The sequence below is a fragment of the Scleropages formosus genome, chromosome 2, assembly GCF_900964775.1.
Source record: "Scleropages formosus chromosome 2, fSclFor1.1, whole genome shotgun sequence".
NCBI classification, from domain to species: domain Eukaryota; kingdom Metazoa; phylum Chordata; class Actinopteri; order Osteoglossiformes; family Osteoglossidae; genus Scleropages; species Scleropages formosus.
The window spans coordinates 20,457,140-20,476,872 of NC_041807.1; the positions used below are offsets into that span (position 1 = coordinate 20,457,140).

General features: G+C 43.6%; 1 protein-coding gene and 1 pseudogene across 1 annotated transcript; both read right to left on the minus strand.

Annotated features, from left to right (window-relative positions):
- Positions 1-11,397: 11,397 nt before the first annotated feature.
- Positions 11,398-12,466, minus strand: LOC114912552 (hyaluronidase-5-like; annotated as a pseudogene).
- A 1,886-nt stretch (positions 12,467-14,352) lies between these two features.
- LOC108931498 (hyaluronidase-5-like) lies at positions 14,353-18,472 on the minus strand. The gene is made up of 4 exons (XM_018747267.1): positions 18,408-18,472; positions 15,220-16,169; positions 15,042-15,131; positions 14,353-14,731 (listed from the first exon to the last, which is right to left on the minus strand). The coding sequence occupies exons 2-4, from the start codon at positions 16,159-16,161 to the stop codon at positions 14,396-14,398; spliced, it is 1,368 nt and encodes a 455-aa protein (XP_018602783.1). The 5' UTR covers positions 16,162-16,169; positions 18,408-18,472; the 3' UTR covers positions 14,353-14,395.
- Positions 18,473-19,733: the final 1,261 nt, after the last annotated feature.

The window sequence follows — 19,733 nt, forward strand, 5'->3', positions numbered from 1 at the left end:
GAGCCGCTCTTAGAAAAGACAACACAGAGCCCAGATCCAGCTTCAGCTCATGCCTCGGAGCCTGCAGTTATTCCAGCGTTTAGCACCGGGCCTCTCGGGGGGGGACCGAGTGTCTTCTCAACAGCGGGACCCTTTTTGTGTAAGTTCATTGCCGAAGCATCACATCACCAGCTGGAACCGCGCACTTCTTCAAATGCCTTTATCATTATTAATGATTGTTAGAAAAGCCAAATCTCCCCTTTTTCTGTTGACTTTGGCGTCTCTTCTTTTTTCGTGTGGCCAATGTGAGAACGAAGAGCAAAATTTGGACCCGCTTTGCATTGTTTCTCGTGCAGGCTTGAGCTGAGGAAGACGTTCTTTAGGGCGGCATCTCGCCGTGACACAACTTCTCAGCTTCTTCTAAAGTAAGGCTTTCAAAGCAGAACTTCATCCCTCACTTCAGACCGCACACGCGTACACACGCCGGCTACGGGGGTCGGCGGACAGGATATTTACTGCCTGTTGGGCACCGCAGAGGCCATCACTAAGCACCACCCCATATGTCACCCAACAACAGCGAAATGCCCTTAGTTCACAGACGGTGAGGCCACCATGGAGACCGGAGGACTAGTTGTCAGCTTGGTCACTAAGAGGAGCAGCTTGGCATGCGGCCACAGGCCCAGATCAACAGGGCAATCCTTCCTCAGACGCTCGGTTTGTTTCTTAGCTCAGCTGCCGAGGGTTGTGGCTTTGTCCTCTGAAGCCAGATGGCCCCACCCTAGGTATCATCCCCCCAGGGACGCAGGTTCGCTCAGTCTTGGACCTGGTGGCCACGCTACACGGCTCTCCCTCCGAGAGCGCCTGCTAATACCCTCCGTGGAAAAAAGAATAAGTTCGTTCTCAGTTTCTGTCTGCTCTCCAAAGAAGAATTAAACAAATTAGTTTAATCCGTTCGTTCACCTGGAGCTTTTTTCATTAGGATGGATTAGGATGGCTTCTTTGCGGGTCTGTTTTTGGTCGTGGAGTTAGAAATATGGCATGGAAGCATCCCACGCTATTGAAGGGCGTCCCCTAGCAGCACTGTAAATAGTCGCTATTTGCATAAAGGGGTGATGGTTAATGTAAAGAGTGTTGCAACCGCTGAGAGGTCTGCAAGGGCACCTAGGGGGGTGAGAACCTACTGGCAATTTTTAAATATTATTACATGAATGTCCATTGTCTAAATGAATTAAGATTGGAAGACCTGATTATTGTCTTACCTCGTTGGAGCACAGTGTGGCACCTGGTCGGTATATTTGTGGCAAAGTAGTTGTGAATTATGTCCTTGTCCATCCAGATGCTCCACTAACTCCTATGGAATAATGCTCAGCTCTGTGACATGTCTGAAATGGATTTCCTGGAAAAAACGAAGCTCAAATTGCTGCCGTTTCCATAGAAACCATCATTGCCTTTCCTGAATGTCACTGGCTGGAGTTTGTGGAAAACAAATATGAAAACTGCGTCTGTCCTAATAGCCCAGAATATCTCTGAGTCACTCAGCGTCAGGAGTTCCGTTGTGATCCTTTCCAACTGCAGACTCTATCAGGGCCTTTGGCTGCATAAAAAACATGGAAACACAGCATGTCCTGCTGCGCATCTAAGTCGATCGTTCAACACAAAAGTGCGGCTCGGGAAAAGCGTTCCTGCGCTGGGTTCTCCACATCGCTGCTGTTCCCTGCGTGCTTTTACGATCTGGAAGCAGCTTTTGGAAAAACAGTTCCTCTGGCTTTTGCAGATGTGAGTAATTTACGGGCTGGAAAACTGCGCAGAGGGAGTTCAAGAGTTAGCCACTAAATACTGTTGATTTATGGGAGTTTATTAGATTTGTCATTGAGGCCCCATTTGTGTGTAACAGAACTAACAAGTACAAAAACTCACCTCTGGACTGTTGGTCGCTGCAAGTCTGCTTCTGTATTCTTGGTGTTCCTTCTGATGGAAGATCTCTGCTTTCCTCGCCTGGGGGCTTTTGTAATGACCTCTCCGTTTAGACTGGGGCCTGGAGGGAGGACGGCTGGCGGCACCTCCAACCCCCTCCTGCCTCATGCAGGGGATCTGAAGGTGGGTTGTCAGAAAGATTTGGACAGCGTTCTCCTGCGGAGAGGACTCATTCGGGAGCGACGCAGTGCAGCGGGCATCCCTGGAGGTGAAACCGCAACCGCGAATTAAGCCGCAAACGCTGCGGGAGCAATCAGGTCGACCGTTGAATGTCGTCCTGTTCATTGATGCCAATAAAAAACAAACCTCGTTCTTTCAAAAATGGTCCTGGTGACGCACGGTAATGACTGAAGTCACCTGCCGGATGTGACAAATTTTAGATAAATTTGATGTGTTTTAAATGAGATTGGTGCACAACAGCTCAGCCGTTTCGGCTTCCTTGGACTGAGCTGTGGATTATGGTGCGCTGTAGGATGAGGATGATGATGATGATGATGATAGGCTGGCCTGTGGTGATGAAGACACTGGAATCAGAAATTGTATCATCAATTCTGAGCTGCGAACAAAATGGTGTGACGACGAGAGAGAGAGGAATTCGATGAGGAACGCCGATACGACTGATATGAGACTGTCGGCATGCAACACTGAATACGGAGAAGTGCTGCGCCATCGTGTGCAAATTCATTTACAGATAGATATTATTCTCGCTTAATTACCCGTTCAGTCAAATTTGCGCTGAACGAAAATTTGACAGATTGAAAATGCCACTTCTTGTCTAGACGTTCAGCTGGACTGAAAAGGGCGAGGGAACGTTTTGAGTGTCGGGGAGCGAACGCTTGTGCGGACGAGCGAGAAGAGCCGGCGGCGCTATCCATCATCACACATCAGTGTGTTTGAGAAACGATTCTCTCAAACGCCAACGAGCAGCCACCCCGAGGACACGCAAAGCCATTTCTGAAATAGCCCGCGTCCGGCACCAGCGAGACACCACAGTGGAGGAAACACGGGGGCTGCCCCCCCCCTCCGCTCACTCCATTATTCACGTTCAGTCGTTTGCTCACGATTATCATACTACTGTTATACATTTCACTGGCATGAATGTCCCTGGCATATGTTCCTCTGCGTCAAGCAAACAACACCTGATTTGTGCCAAACGCCATCGGATTCTTTTTTGTATTCCTCCAGATCTTTAAGGAATTTGATGAGGGCAGTGGTCGTTAATCCGACGTCACCGTATCAAGAAAATGAGCCCAGGAAGTAGGTCAGCGGATAATTGGGCCAAGTCCTCTTACTCCCAGCTACCAAGGTCCATGGATTTTACATTTAGTGTCCATCAGTCGCAGAAACACAGTGAATGAGTGACAACAGACTATCAAAGCACCTCAGCTGATAGCTATATTGTCAGCAGTTAATGTGCATTAACAAGTGAACTTGCGGTGCCCTTTAGTCTCAGCCTTTAAATCCAGGCTTAAGACTTATTTTTTCCTTCTGAATTTCCACCGGAGAGTTACTCTTGATCTATTCGTTGTACACTCTCGTCTGTTGGTCACCACAGTAATTACCTTATTTACAAACATGTTGTTTGTTGTTACCCCACTTTCTTTCCTCTTTTTCCAGAACTGTACAGTTGCAAAGGGGTTACTGTAAAGCCTGGACTTTTGGTTTAGTTCATTCCCAGCTGTCTGATGAGACTAGCAGCCTTGGGCTGGACAATGAATTATACCTTTTATGGACCGTAGTTTTAATCTTGACAGTTGTACTTAGACATGACCACACAGGTCCTGTTGGTAATTGTATATGTTATACCTGTAATTTGGTATTATCGTCAGTAACCTTGTTTAACATTATAACCATGTTCAGTGCTTTGTCACTCTTGTAAAAAGTGCTCTAGAAAATATATTGAACTGAAAAATGTTAAGAACAGCTTAATAATACATTCCCTTGAGTTTTTAAACTTTATGCTAACATATAATATCATCCACTCTGGGGGGCATTTATCGTGCTGGATTTTCACCTACTGTACGCCAGACTGAGAGGCATTGTTGAAGACACATACTTTACCTCCCAGTTAAATGCTCCTGAGTAACCCAGCGAAGAGCACCATGAAAAGGGTTGGAAAGATCACAGCTCTCTCATACATGAATAAGTACACCTTGGAGAGAAGGGGGAAAATCAGATGGAAGGAATATTTAAATTTTTCATTTGCCATTGATGCTTAATGCAAAGTGACAGTTGAGGGTGGACTCTCCGCCAGCCTTTAGAAGATGCTGCAAAATAAACGATTTGTGAGGCTGTAAATAATTCAGCGATAGGGTGCTGCGAGTAAACAAACAGTTCAGTGCTTAAGCTAGAGAACTTGCTTTTGTGAATACGTTTAAAACTCAACGCCTACTTCCACATTTCACCTTCTTCATCTGAGGTCCCTTCTCCACGTCTTCCTGACGATTGCAGTGATGGTTGAGATTCAGCAGTCAGACATGGCCCATTTGCACACATGGAGTGCTGCGGAATGAGAGACGCGTTTGTGAGATGTTTCCAGGCAGGGGAACTCAAATTACGATTTACTCCCGATGCTCCAGTTGGAACACGCTACCACAGCTTCTGAAAAAAGGAGGAAGATCACTGAAGGTTACACATCTGTCCGTCATAAATAATCATTAATTCAGCAGAGGATCAGGGTGTGGTTCCCTTCATCCATTGCTCCCAAACTTTACTTCTCCATGCACTCATTAATAAGAGTCAGTGTCCACTTGTTATTGCTGTGATCATGAATGCCTTTGGGTTGATTGACACGACACTACCAGGGTAACGCAGAAGGTCATCAGATTCATTAATCCTGAATTAGATCCAAAGACCCACGTGCTTTATACTCCATCAGAAAATAAGAACGACCTTTTCACAGCTGTTTAAATCTCTGCTGTGTTGTCTTATGACAGGCATCTCCGGAGTTGAAGGAAATATGGACACAAGTGTCAGCGTGTGCTCAAAGGCAAAAGGAGACCAGACCAGACCAGACCAGACCTGCTTCTTTACCTCTCATTCACCATAGAAGGCTCACTCTGTTTTGTTTTTATAACAATGCTTCTGGCTTTATGTGATATTCTGTCTCATTAGGACACAGTAGATGTAGAGGACTTGCTTTTTGTCTTTTTTCTCAGCTAAGTCCGCAAAGCTTTGTTACACTGAGATTTTTTTTTTTTTTCAGCGGATCAGAATGGATCACCAGCCCACCAAGGGTGTCTGATTCAACACACTGTCCAACTCAACAGGAATAAATTTCTCCATTCATCATTTTCGGTAATTAAAATCTTTATTCAATATGGAGATGTGTGAACATGCAACACACAGACACGTGTGTGTGTGTGTGTGTGTGTGTGTGTGTGTGTGTGTGTGTGTGTGTGTGTGTGTGTGTGTGTGTGTGTGTGTGCGTGCACTAACACACAGGCATATGAGCCCTTCGATCTGAAAGTAGCATTAAGGTGAGTCATTTGCTTTTCATTACAGCTCCTCTCCTTAACCCTTTGTTTCTTGAAAGGGCTTTTTTTTCTTTTTAAGCAAAGTACTCTGGCTCCACTCCCTCCTGTTTCTGTACCTTTTGCCTTTTACCTTTCTGAGAAATATCAGTATGACTCCACATAAAAAGATGAGAGCTGAGAAGGTTTATTTCAGGCTGCATCTTCCATCATTGATGTAAAGGAAATTCTTGAGGTGATAAATAATTGAGTGTGCATTGAAGGAGACCTGTGATTATTGTGGAAATCAGTGTCTTTGTCAACATACCTGGCTTGACTCTAAGTAGCCAGAATATTCCTGAATATATGTTTTATAAATTTGTTATCCAGGCAAAAATGAGCTCCTCTCCAGTTTCCCTTCACCCACCACTGACCACCAACACTGACTCCTCCTTAGCGCACGGAGATATTACATTGTTGATTTTTCATAAGCAGTGCTTGGGAGGAGCTTTCAAAGCGGTGCAGAAACACATAAATCATGACAGTTATACTTTGGCTTCTGCAGTCAGCCTCTGTGGGTCCAGCCACAAATATATGCATTATTGGCAGCAAGAGGAGCTTCTGTGACAGGAGAACAGAACTGTTGTGTGATTTTACCTGATTTTCTTCCCTGTGTGCCTGCAATGCCCTGCTGTGATTTTATTAAGTCGCTTTTATTTGCCTAGCAGAGCACTAACTGGCTGTGTCATCTGTCATGCTATTGTCTCTGTGGCCCGTACTGTACGTCGTCCCATTGCCCATATCACTTTTAAACTTGACACGAGCCAAAGAAGTCACAGGAAGGCACATGGAACTGAATGTCTAATCAACAGTGATGATCTACTTGGGTACCATGGGAAATCAAGGTGAAAAACACACTGGAAGCACAAATGAGCTCGACACAGTACATTTTCAAAGCTTCTTCTGAGAGTAGAAATTGAATAAAATGGTTTTAAGCTCCAAATTATTCAGTTTCAGGACATTAATTGTTTGCCTGTACTAGTATTGTCAGAAAGCATTATAATCCGGTTGTCCCGAGAGGTCATTAAAAGATCGTTACCAGAGTGTTTCATCTGTGGACCAAGACAAATACAACTTTTTCAACATTATTGCTTGTGCTGCATAGAAATGTGTTCTCTTTATGAAATCCTGTGGAAAGGAGGAAGACAATGAATCTTTTTTGTCTGCTTTGGTGAATGTGCATTATGGATATAGTGAGATAGATATAATGGATAGTGAGAACGCCAGTGTTTTCCTTTATTCATTTATATGACATTGTTACTAAGAGCACTGTATGTGGTCATTGAGGTAAAACACCGGTACGGTCTCTTTTAGCAGGTATACATACATTTTATCAATTAACAAGTAACTTGGTCACTGGTCAGCTGCTGAAAATCATATTTATTTTCATAATTCATGTTACAGTGAGCATTTGTTAGCAGTTCAGCTAAAAGAAACAGTTTAATCATTATATTATAGTTCAATTAAATTCAAGCAGTCACACAGAGCACTTTAACACAGGCATAAGGCAAAAAAAACAAATACAGAAGACAGTTGACTACCGACTATCATAATATAATGCTTTTATAGAGCTATAAGTACGCCTACTGGCCACGGAGGAAAGGAACAAAAACTCCCAACTGAAAATTGAGGGAGAAAAAACCTCTAGGGGTGCAAGGGCCAGTAGCTGCCCACCCCTCCTGGGCATTGTAGATTTAGTAACAATTCTAAGCCAGTTTACAAGTAATAATGATATTGTTGCTGTATAATATCTTGAATCCCCAGCTCAGCATGGTACGTCTCATCCCTCATGGCAGTTGGTCATCATCTTCAGCAATCATGGGATGTGTCTGTGACCACCGGCCGGCCTCCTCAAGTCTTATGTAGAGAGACAATGCTCAATAAGAAGAAATAGTTAGTAATTTGTAACTTGAACAAGTCAATTTAATGTGCATTGGTATAAGGGTGGTAAAAACAAACACAGGCAAGTGAAATTACATTTCAAGGTGGAATGTCTGAGTAAACATGTAAGTCTTTAGTCTGGATTTGAAGACAGAGACAAACAGGGCATTTCTGACAGTAACTGGTAGACTATTCCACAGTTTAGGTGTTCTATATACGTAAAGACGATACCTACTACTGAGGTCTTACTGATCACAGGTACTTTAAGGTAACCTTCATCCAATGAACGAAGATATCGTCCTGGGCTATAAAAATCATTAATCTCACAAAGGTAAGCTGAAGCAACACCATGTACTGCATTACAGGTCAAAAGTAAGATTTTATAATCAACTCTAAATGCGGAGCCAATGCAATGATTTAAGTGCCGGTGTTATATGGTCATATTTCCTAGTTCTGGTGACAATTCTCACAGCTGCATTTTGTGCCAACTGTAGCCTGGATACAGTCTGGTACGGACAACCCGATACTAAAGCATTACAATAGTCCAGCCTGTCTGAAAAAAAAGCATGAACCAGTTTCTCAGCATCCTGTCTACATGGAAATTTTATAGGACAATACATATCAAGGTTAATGACAGATGAGAGAGATGGGGAAGCAGGATTCTGCGGTCACAATACCGTCTCCACAGCTTTCGAAAGCAATGAGGAGTTAAAGAGGTTCAGCAGTGCTGAGTTATCATCATCGAGGGGTCTGATTTTCACAGCGAGAGCTGCACCACACATCATAGTGTGTCATCATTCATCGCTCTCAACAACCTTCCCAAAACAGTCAACCTTGCATGTACATGTAGACACCAGCCACGCGAAAGAGGAGAGGCCGCCCTGTGAGTGATTTATGCGTCATTAAATCTAATGAAATATTCAGCAAAGCTGAAGGTGAGGAGAATCCAATAATAGGTTTACGTTTCTTCACTGGGGGAGAAATGAATCTCTAATGAGAGTGGAACTGCAAACACCTGAAACCACATCTGGGACTTGTAGCCTCCTTCGGGAAGTTACTCCCATCATCACACCCCCACACCGTATTTCACTCTTTAACCCTAACCCTACACACTGGGCAAATTCTTAATAGAACTTTATAGAACTGCAACAGCACCGGCATGTCTTGAAAATGTACGAATGTAACTATTTCTAGTGCACAAAATTATTTGTAGCGTAGTATTTGAAATATAAAGGGCTTGCTGCAGAGCTATAATTTTCTGGGGGTAAAAGTGCACATGATATATCACATTTATCACCCATGTTTGCTTTATACAGTTTCATCCATTGTTATAATATGCTTGGATGGTAGAGGATCTTTCAGTAGGTATTATTTATAATAAATAAATAAATTAATTTAAAAAAAGGGTTGTTCTGGAGTTCAACGTAGCTGCACTGCCACCTTTTGGTAAAGAATATCTTTTTCTTCCCATACTGTGCCTAAGTGGATTTTACAGACACAGTATTTGATCGGCATCCTAGTATTTCCGGACAGCAATTATTAAAGATTAGTTATAATTAACGCTGGTATTCCTGAACACCTTCCACCTTCAAGAGGAACTTTCCAGAAGGAAAGAAAAAAAGCTGAAAACTGAAGTCGTTGCTTGAAAAATGTGTTTGGGTTCTGTTTTTTTTCTCCCCAGTGATTTATGTCTTTGATTATGTGCATGTGATTCAGTGGGAAATTTCCCTGGTATGAAAATTAATAATCTCGCTATGGAAACATACTGTGAATTTATTTATCAGTTTAAAACAGGTTGTTTAATCTATATAGAGATGACTCAATTTTGGACTGTTTTATATAGTCACAGTTCTGCCATAACGCCACAGTTGTGTCCTGTTCATTATAATTCGCGTCATACCAATTCCCGTGGGGGGGAAAAAAGAAAAACGGGAGATTTTTAGGAGCTAAAGTGTTGAATGGAGTAAACACTCAGTCGCTTCCCATAATCGCTTGTCCTCTTCAGACTCAGGGTCGCGGCGGTCCGGAGCCTATCTTGTTGGGGGGGCGTAATCACACACACACACTTTCTAAACCGCTTGTCCCATACGGGGTCGCGCGGAACTGGAGCCTAACCCAGCAACACAGGGCAGAAGGCTGGAGGGGGGGGGGAGGACACACCCAGGATGGGACGCCAGTCCATCGCAAGGCACCCCAAGCAGGACTTGAACCCTAAACCCACTGAAAAGCGGGACCCGGTCCAACCCGGTCCAAGCCACTGCGCCATCGTGCCCCCCAGGGGCGTAATCACTGCCTCCCAAAACCTGAATTAAATTACTGAGGATGCAAAAGCTGTAAAGAAAAAAAAAAAACCACAATCAATCGCAAAGAAAGGATAAGCGCTGAAAATAATGTAAGAAAATGCCATGGAACGTGTGACATATTATCTTTCAAGCGCTTTGTTTGTCGGAGAAAAAATGCGCAATTTGATTTTCCCAGTGCGATCGCGTTATTGGTATGCGCGGCAAAGGCAAAGTTGCCATGATCATCATGATGATGTGGGTTGTGCTAAGTTATTAAGAGGGTCTTTCAGTGCGAATTCTTTTCAAAAGTCTTTTTCCGAAGCTCAACATCGCTGTACTTCCAGCGCCACTGACAGCTATAAGGCGTGTCGCAGTTGCGCGAATCGCGTTGCGGAAGCGCGTCCTGAAATAACGCGCGTTAGAGCACCGCTAACGGTAGCGGCGTTTTTGAAACTCAAACTGTTCTTGGAACCCCTGCTAGATGCTCCTTTCAAGCATTTCATTTTAAAAAGCTTGTATCCACATTAATAAACTATCAATTATTATTAGTTTAAGCACTAAGTGTCCGATTATGCTACAGAGTTTTGATGAATATCTGACCACATTCTGTGTGAGGATTAATGCAAAAATCCAGGTCATTCCAGGGGGTTCACAAACTTTTTCTTTCAACTGTATGTAAATCTAACGTCGTTTTGTGAACTCGTTTGGTGCGAAACCAACCAACCTTACAGCTGAAAATACTATTTTAAACGGCCTTGAGCAGATGCAAAAGGTTGAACGTTTTTGAAAACGGAATCGTTGTCTTGTGTTTATTAAACATGTCGGTTAAGAATGTAGGAAAAATGTTCATTTGCACTTTAGTCTCGCGTCTGAGAGGAGTTAAAACTTTGCTGTCTCCAAACCATCTGTTTCAGTCAGTTACCAAAAGCTGTCTTAGTCTTATAAATGACCATTGACAGTTACTTTCAAACACCTATTTCAGGTCCTGTAAAGGAAGTTTTACTTTCAAATTTATACTTGATTTGATGACAACTCTTTCATTAGGCCTCTGTTTTGTTAAGAGAATTTTGTTTTTTTTTTTCAACTGTAAAAACATACAGCATACTTTACTGTACATTCTGGGATTTTATTAAATAAGAACAGATAAATATCTTTTCATTTAGTTACTCATATTAGGTATCTGTCAATATCCTGTGTAACTTTGCTATAAAACTAAGTGACAGCAGTAAATGTGTGGATATGCGAACAGTTGCTTTCGCCCGCTCTCACCCAGGAGAGGTTTTCACAAGCCCAGCACTCCCTCTCTCTGTGTAACATTTGAAGGGATGTGATATGACCAATCTTGTTATTTTTATTGCACAATACCTAGAAGTGCACAAAAAAACTTTAAAATACCTGAAAAGGTTATCATTTCAAAGGCAAGAGATCTCATTAAGTTACCATTGACATCGACTAGACCCGTTGTTGAGCAGGACCCTTACACATTCGGCATGAGTCTAGCTAACCTTGCACAAAGACATTTTCTAAATAACAGCAATGATTACATCTGCGTGCAGGACGGGTCGAGACGAGGTGGACGGAATGAAGTGGCACAAAGCCATTTCATTTTTTGAAGCTCGGATAGTTTTTATCTCCCCATCTGTCATTTCCAAGGAGGTGTGTCTGCATGTGCTGCAGTACAGGTGTGGATCTCATTTGTTACTGGCAGAGTGATGGCATGTGGCCTGTCCCTGGCATCTTTAATGTGTCAGACAACCTGGTCATGAAAGTCAGCGCTGGCTCCTCAAAACACCGATCCCGATGCCCCCCAAGGCTGCGCTCTCGCTGATGGTGCTGACCGTGTCCCCCTGCAGATGGCGGTACAATGGAGGAATGTAGGAGGGAAGGGCAGAGCTGCAGACACATCTTACGTTCAGTGTCGGCCCACTGAAGGTATACTCACATTGGTCAGGAACACATCGTTCAGGTCAGCATAGACGGGGTGACTGTAGATATACAGTATATGAGGACGCTCTGTTGCGGACGAACAGCATGGCATTGTGGTCGCTGCCCAGGCTGCAATGCAGGTAGATGGAGGGAAAAAGGGCTGTGCTGGTCTCCCACAATCACGGGAGCTCATCGTTCTGACTCTTTCCATGAGCAGGACACTCCCCCGTGTAGCCCGCTGTCCTTCCGTTGTAGTTATAGCAGTGTGGAAAGCTGTAGCAACCCCAGAGATACTGGAGCCTCACCGTGGTCCCGAGACGCAACGTGTCTTCCATGTAGTTCCTGGCAGCTGTCGGGAACTGTCTCCCGGCCACAGCGGTGGACTGTGCCAAAGACAGGCTCCTGTTTAGCTCATGGACATAAGAAATGGACAAGATGTTGGTAGATAGTTTTAGAGTCAAAGTTTCTGTTCCCCAATGGATGCCATTTCTCCCAGTCAATGACAGCCAGGCCACTGGATGTTTTTGACCGGATGAAGTAATCAGTGTCAGAAAGAGCAGTCTTCAGGCTCAAGGCCAAGTTGCCTTTCTCTGGGATGCTTCCATGGAACTGCTGCCCATGTTCCACATAGGGGTACAGCCCCAGGCGGTCACTGTAGAACAGAAATAAGGAACTGGTCCGGCACACTGGCAGGAGTGGTCGCAGCCTGGAAAGGTGAGGTGTCCAGTAGGATGTTGTTTTTATTGCAGACCGGAGTGGGCGTGTTCCATATGACCTCAAAGGGATATTCACTGGACAGAGGCGGGCAGTGGGTGAGTAGGTGCAAGCGGAGCTTATGGTTCGTAGGAAGGAGAGGGCAAATATGGGCAGGAGCAGAGGACCATCTCTTTTCTTCTGAATGAACAGGTTCATGTTTACTTGTGGGGTGGTTGGGCACAGTGGCTCGGTGGGTTCAGCCAGTGTCCGCTCTGTGGCAGGTTGGGGGTTCGTGCCCTACAGCAGACTGGTGTCCCTTCGGCTTTGCGTCCTGTGTTGCCGGCTTAGGCTCCGGATTGCCACAGCCCCGCTTGGGACAAGCGGTTCTTGACGAGGGATGGATATTTACTTCTGTGTAAAGAAAATATCTATGAAATTGTTCTTCCACATGTAAGTTTCACTGATCCTTCCCTGTCTGAATTTATCTCCACTTCAGGGTTCAAGCGACTGTAGCTTTCAAGGTTCCTGAAAAAGGACCATGTGATAAACTCCCTACAGCCTGTTTCTTATGTATAGTTATTACCATATTATTGTCTAACAGATACCACATCAAAATTGCGAACCTACATAGATTTATGTGAGGCCTGTGCTTCCACATTAGGAGAAACTAAGAGCAATGAGGAAAGTAGTTAAAACACTAAGAAAATCATACTATGGAAGATAGTTTGAAAAGTAAAAATTCCTTTTTTTATGTCAAATAGGTATACGTGATAAAAGAAAAAAATGCAAAAATCAAAGTATATGTCAGTTGAAACAGAAATCTCAAAAATAATGTAAATCTGAAACCATTACAGTAATGTTAGATTATTAAATGTAAAGGTGTGTGACCAAAGTAATATAGACATCAGTCATGGATTGGAATAAAGTTGATCAATTATTGATTATTGATTATTTGTTATCTCCATAGTGACAAATAATTGAAAAACATATATTTGAGACAAATAATAATAAAAAAAGAAATAGAAATAAGAAGGGAATAAACATACATAGAAAGCCAGCTCATGACTTCTGGGGTTAAAGGGGATCCGAAGTACAGAAGCATTATTGACAACCTGCTTTTTCCAGAGGAACGTCAGACCATAAATATTATGGCAAAGAAGATAGAGTACAGTCCAGGTCTTTACAAGGTGAACTCCAGGACAGAAGAAGTGAGCAAGGATGAGGAGCGCTGAGATTCACCTGGATGAAGAGATGCTCTGGCTCTCACAGCATGAGTGTCTCAGGATGTGGAGATGGAGCAAAGCGGGAGCTCCTTCGTTTAACCGATCTCTGACTGAACAGCGCTCACTGCTGTCGGACCGGGTGAGCTATGCGCTTTACCACAAGCTTTTATATTGTATTACAAAGGGTGTGTTAGTAAGCAGGGTAAGGTTTACAATAGGTGCTGAGACATATCTTTGAACAAATAACTGTAATAGTAATAATAAATCCTTTAGGCAGAAAATTTAAAATGTGCCTTATAATGAGATGAGCAGCCAGATACCAAACACTGTTATATTTCCACCATTATGATAAAACAAGTTACGGTTTTCTTCTACCATTTATAAACCAGTGATAACAATGAGAGGTAAAATGTGTAAATGTATATATTGCATGTATTTTTTTTAGTAAATAAAAGAAGTTATATGTTGAAGGAGTTCCACCCTCTTGGGGGGCCTAACAGGGGTCATACACTTACTCTGACGAGTTGAGGCTTACGAACTGATAGTTACCAGTATTGTTTTTAGTATAATAACAACATGCTGTATGTTGCCATATAGCATTGAGCACAAAATGAGAAATATGAGCATTAATGAGACGCAGACAGTTCTCCACAATCTCTGAGAAATTTTATTGATGAACACTTAGAAGTGTAGAGAATTTTTTGTCAACCCAGATGTCTTTTTATGAACTGGAGATCAATAATCAAGTGTTATTCATTATTGATTATACGGATGATTCTCGTCTGTTATGCGGAACCTTTACACATTCGGCATGAGTCCAGCTAACCTTGCGCAAAGACATTTTCTAAATAACAGTAATTATTACATCTGCGTGCAGGACGGGTCGAGACGAGGCGGACGGAAGCTGGACAGACGCGCAGGGCTACACGGGAATGGAGACGGGTGTCATAGGAAGCTGCGTGGGCAGCCTGGGCGAGCAGCTCTTTCCAGCATAGCACTGGCAGGTGAAGCTGTCGGCGAAAGCGGTGAGGTCAGAGAGGGAGGGCACCCCCACCGCCTGGTACTTCCCATTGGACTCGTGGATGGTGAAGCTGTTGGGGTTCAGGTGCAGGTAGCTGTCGGAGTCGTAGTCCTTCCTGACGCAGCGCCCATTGCCCTGGCACAGCGAGGTGCTGCACAGCTTGGCGGCTGCCGTTACGTTGGCGATGTACGGGTTCAACGTGGACGTGAGGTAAGCAGACAGCGCCTGGCAAGATTCCTGAAAGGACGGAAATGGTCCAGGTACATTCGAAATGAAGTCTTTAATTCAGGCAAATACGACACAACATTCTCATGTTATTTTAGTCGTCATCTTCCTTCGTTAGCTTGCTGGTATTTGTTATGTATGTCGTGGATGTATGTATTTATTCATTATGAACAAATTGCATGAAGTGGCACAAAGCCATTTCACTTTTTGAAGCTTGGATAGTTTTTATCTCCCCATCTGTCATTTCCAAGGAGGTGTGTCTGCATGTGCTGCAGTACAGGTGTGGATCTCATTTGTTACTGCCAGAGAAAGAATCCAGAACCTGGTCACGAAAGTCAGCGCTGGCTCCCCAAAGCACCGATCCCGAGGCCCCCAAGGCTGCGCTCTCGCCGATGGTGCTGACCAAGTCCTCCTGAAGATGGTAACACAATGAAAGGGTGTAAGAGACAAGGTCAGATGGACAAGAATCTCCAGCGTCAGACCACTGAAGTTATACTCACATTGCTCAGGAACTCCTTGTTGAGGTCTGAAAAGACGGGGCGGCTGTACACGTAGATGGGGGCAGTGAAGGGGTGTTGGGGCAGGGCAGCTACCCTCACTGCCTCCTGCACTTGGTTGCGGACGAAAAGCGCGGCACTGTGATTGTTGCTCAAGCGGGAATCAAGGTACACAGAGGGGTAGAGGGCTGTGCTGGTCTCCCACAACCACAGAAGCTCATCGTTCTGACTCTTGACAGCGGCTGAGCACTCCCCTGTGTACCCTGGTGTATCCCAGTCATAGTTGTAACAGTCAGGAAAGAGGTAGAAACCCCAGAGGTACTGGGGCCTCTCTGTGATCCCCAGCTCCAGTGTGTCTTCCATGTAGTCCCTGGCAGCTTTCTCAAACTGCTCCTTCGCCACAATGACAGCCTGCTCTGCAGTCAGGTTGGCATCAAGCTCACGGGTGTAGGCAATAGATAACTTCTGGTAGATTTCTTTAGAATCCCAGTTTCTGTGCCATAAAGGACGCCAGCCCTCCCAGTCAATGACAGCCAGGCCAGGGGATGTTTCTGATGGAATATAATATTCAATGTTTGTAAAGGCGATGTTCAGACTCTCGGTGAGGTTGCCTTTTTGAGGGATGCCTCCATTGAACTGCTGCCCAGTGCTCGTGTCCACATATGGGTACAGCCCCAGGCGACCTCTGTAGAACAGAACGAGGAACTGGTCTGGCACACTGGCAGGAGTGGTCACAGCCTGGAAAGGTGAGGTGTCTAGTGTGATGTTGTGGATCTTGCAGACTGGAGTGGGCATGTTCCATATGACCACAAAGGGATATCCATGAAATAGAGGGGATGCGGTCGGGGGGGAGGGAAGGGCAAAGCTTATGACTGCCAGGAAGGAGAGGGTTACTGTTGTCAGAAGCAGAAACCCTCCACCCCTCATGTGGATGAGCAGGTCCATATTTACTCCTGTGTGCAGAAAACATCCATGACATACATTTCTTCAACACAAATCTTTTGTATCGCATGTAAATGCTTTGACTAAGTCGTGCTTCCTTCAATTAAGAAGCATAGCTAAAATGTGGCGATTCCTTTGTAGACGGGATTCTGAGAAACTGTTTTATGCCTTTGTTTCCAGCAGGCTGGATTACTGTAATGCTTTATCGTCGGGTTGTCCGTACCAGACTGTATCCAGGCTACAGTTGATACAAAATGCTGCTGCAAGAATTGTTACTAGAACTAGGAAGTACGACCATATAACACCGGTACTTAAATCCTTGCATTGGCTCCCGGTCTCTTATAGAGTTGATTATAAAATCCTACTTTTGACCTATAAGGCAATACATGGCATTGCTCCGGCTTACCTTTGTGAGATCATTATTTTTATATCCCAGGACGATATCTTCGTTCATTGGATGCAGGTTACCTTAAAGTATCTGTGATCAATAAGACCTCAGTAGGAGGTCGCGCCTTTAGTTATAGAGCACCTAAACTGTGGAATAGTCTACCAGTTACTGTCAGAAATGCCCCGTCTGTTTCTGTTTTCAAATCCCGACTTAAGACTTATATGTTCACTCAAGCATTCCACCTCATAATGTAATTCGACCTGCCTTGGTTGTTTATTTTATCACCTTTAGAAAAATGCATTTTAAATTTACTTAAGTAACAAATTACTAACTCTGTCCTATCTTCTCGTTGAGCACTACCTCGCTACATAAGACCTGAGGAGGCTGGCCAGTGGTGACAGACGAATCCCATGCCGAGCTGGGGATCCAAGATGCCATTTACCAACATTATAATTACTTGTTAAACACTGGCTTACAAATTGTTACTTTCTAGAATGCCCAGGAGGGGTGGGCAACCACTGGCCCGTGGACCTCCAGAGGTTTTTTTTCTCCCTCAACCTTCAGTTGGGAGTTTTTGTTCCTTTCCCCAGTGGCCAGTAGGTATACTTGTAGCTCTATAATGAGTTCTTCATTATGGTAGCCATTAGTTGACTGTCTTCTTTGTTTGTATCAATTTTTTCTTGCTGTATGCCTGTGTTAAAGCACTCTGTGTCACTATGTGAGAAGAGCACTCTATAAAAAATAAAAATAATAATAATAATAATAACAAATTTCCTATGGTCTTTGAATGCCTAAATTTGACTTTATAGCACTTTTCAGGTGGGTACCACAGCAAAGCACCTTGGGAAATGTACTGTTTTATTTTCCAACAGACAATACAACTACATACAGATTGTGACCGTGCAGAGATGAGCTACAGTCCAGTGACACTGTGTGTTATGGAAACTAAGAGCCAGTAGTCAAAGCACTTCTTGTTTTGTGTAAATTTTGTCACTGCCAGAACTGTTGGTAGAAGAAACAAAGGTGAGCCACTACCCCTCATATTTAAGTACATTATTCCATACCTATTGAAACACCTTTGTGAAAAAAACAAGTCCAACTCTCGCACTGTGAATTCTCTGCCGAGCGGATCAGAGACGTGCTGTGCAGGTAGAATAGTAAGAATATTAGGTTTGTGTACTAGTGTACTTGTATACATCATTGTTACTTCAGCATTTAAGAAAGATATGCCATCTTCTATTACAACCGTTCCACAGCAGTTGCACCTCTATTCTTTTTATAAGACCCTCTGATCATATGACATGTTGTGTTGAAATAATGGAAAGCAGATACACACACACACTTTCTGAACCGCTTGTCCCATAAAGGGTTGCGGGGAACCAGAGCCTAACCCGGCAACTGAGGGCATAAGGCTGGAGGGGGAGGGGACACCCCCAGAATGGGACGCCATGCTGTCACAAGGCACCCCAAGCAGGACTTGAACCCCAGACCCACTGGAGAGCAGGACCCGGTCCAACCCACTGCGCCACCAGAAAGTAGATACCATAAACATATTTTATTGTCTCATCACTAACAAAGCGCATTTTGCAGCATTAATAACTTCATAAGCTGATGAATATGTCAACAGGTCTGTGGTATAAACCACTGTACACTTACAGACCAAATGAGTGCACTGTAATCTGGCATGAAAGAAGGTTTACCATACATTGAAGGTCATTAAGACAGTTCCACATATATTATTCCACCGTGAAATATTTGCCTGGAAAGCCAATGCAAATATTTTTTCCTATTTTGTTATTAAAAGTGAACATATTACTTAATGTAAAATACAGCAGATCGCAGGTGTAATTCAATGCCCTACCTGTGAAATGTGCACCGTTGAGTGACTTTACCCCTGTGGCTTTGCAATCACTTTTATAGAGCAGAGACTTGCTGACGTGATAAAAACTACATCATATCAGGTCTTTATCGAGAGGTCAGACCACCGGCTTTTGTTAAGGCAACACTGCACATTTGTCACTTTAAGCACAACCCACAGCAATGACAGGTGTTGTGGTGTTCCAACTGTGTGTGTGTTACCTTACAGGTCTTTAGACTGCTCTGTTGTGTTGTTCGGCAACATACTGTTTAGGTGTTGCTGGTGTGTGTATACAGTGCCTTGCAGAAGTATTCAAACCCTTTATTAGCACCATTTTCTGGATTTCAAAAGATACATACACATTTTTTCCGATTATTTTTATTGTAAACCAATGTATTTGTAATATTATTTTCAAAGCCAAAGTAAATAATTTGTCAAAAGATTTTTTTTAATAAGAACTGGAGAAAATGCTGCTTGCATAAGTATTCAACCTCCACAGATTAATATTTAGTAGAGCCTTCTTTTACCTTATGTCTTTTGGGCTAAGTTTGAACCTGCTTTGCACATTCCTCAGAAGTGATCTTGTCCCATTCTTCCTGGCAAATTTTCTGCATATCATTTACATTGGTTGGATTGCGCTTCTGGACTGCAATTTTCAAAGAGTACCACAAATTCTCAATGGGATTGAAATCAGGACTTTGACTAGGCCATTGGAAGACATTCACTTTTTGTTTTGGGATTTTTACCTTTCTGGAAGGTGAACCTTCTCCCAAACCTCAGTTTCTGAGCTAACTGAATAAGGTTCTGTTCTAGTACTTCATTGTATTTAGTTCCATCCATTTTTCCTTCAGTGTTAAGTTCCCAGTCCCTCCAAATGAAAAGCATCCCCACAGCATTATGCTGCCACCACCACACTTCACTGTAGGGATGGTGTTTTTTTGCGTGATGGGCAGTGTTAGCGTTGCTCTACACATAGTGCTCTGAATTTTGGCTGAAAAGCTCCATCTTGGTTTCATCTGACCACAACACTTTTCATTACATCCTAGCTGGGTCCTTTCATGCATTGTGGCAAATTCAGACATATCTTTCATAGAAATTCTTGAGTAATGGCTTCTTTCTTGCCACCCACCCAAATAGGCCAGTATTATGAAAGCTCTTGATATCATGGACTCATGCACATGTACCCCAGTTTCAGCAACTGACTTCTGTAGTTCCTTCAAAGTAATGGCTAGCGTTTTTTATTGCTTCACTTTGTTTCATCTTACTCGGGCACTAAGTTTTGACGGACGGCCTTCTTTTCACAACAAGTGGGTGGTGTGATACACTTGA

Coding starts and splice junctions, on each gene's coding strand:
- LOC108931498 (XM_018747267.1), bottom strand. CDS start 16,161: ATGGACCTGCTCATCCACATGAGGGGTGGAGGGTTTCTGCTTCTGACA. Junction 15,132..15,219: donor ACAAGGAGTTCCTGAGCAAT/GTGAGTATAACT, acceptor TACCATCTTCAG/GAGGACTTGGTCAGCACCAT. Junction 14,732..15,041: donor GCGCTGACTTTCGTGACCAG/GTTCTGGATTCT, acceptor CCGTCCTTTCAG/GAATCTTGCCAGGCGCTGTC.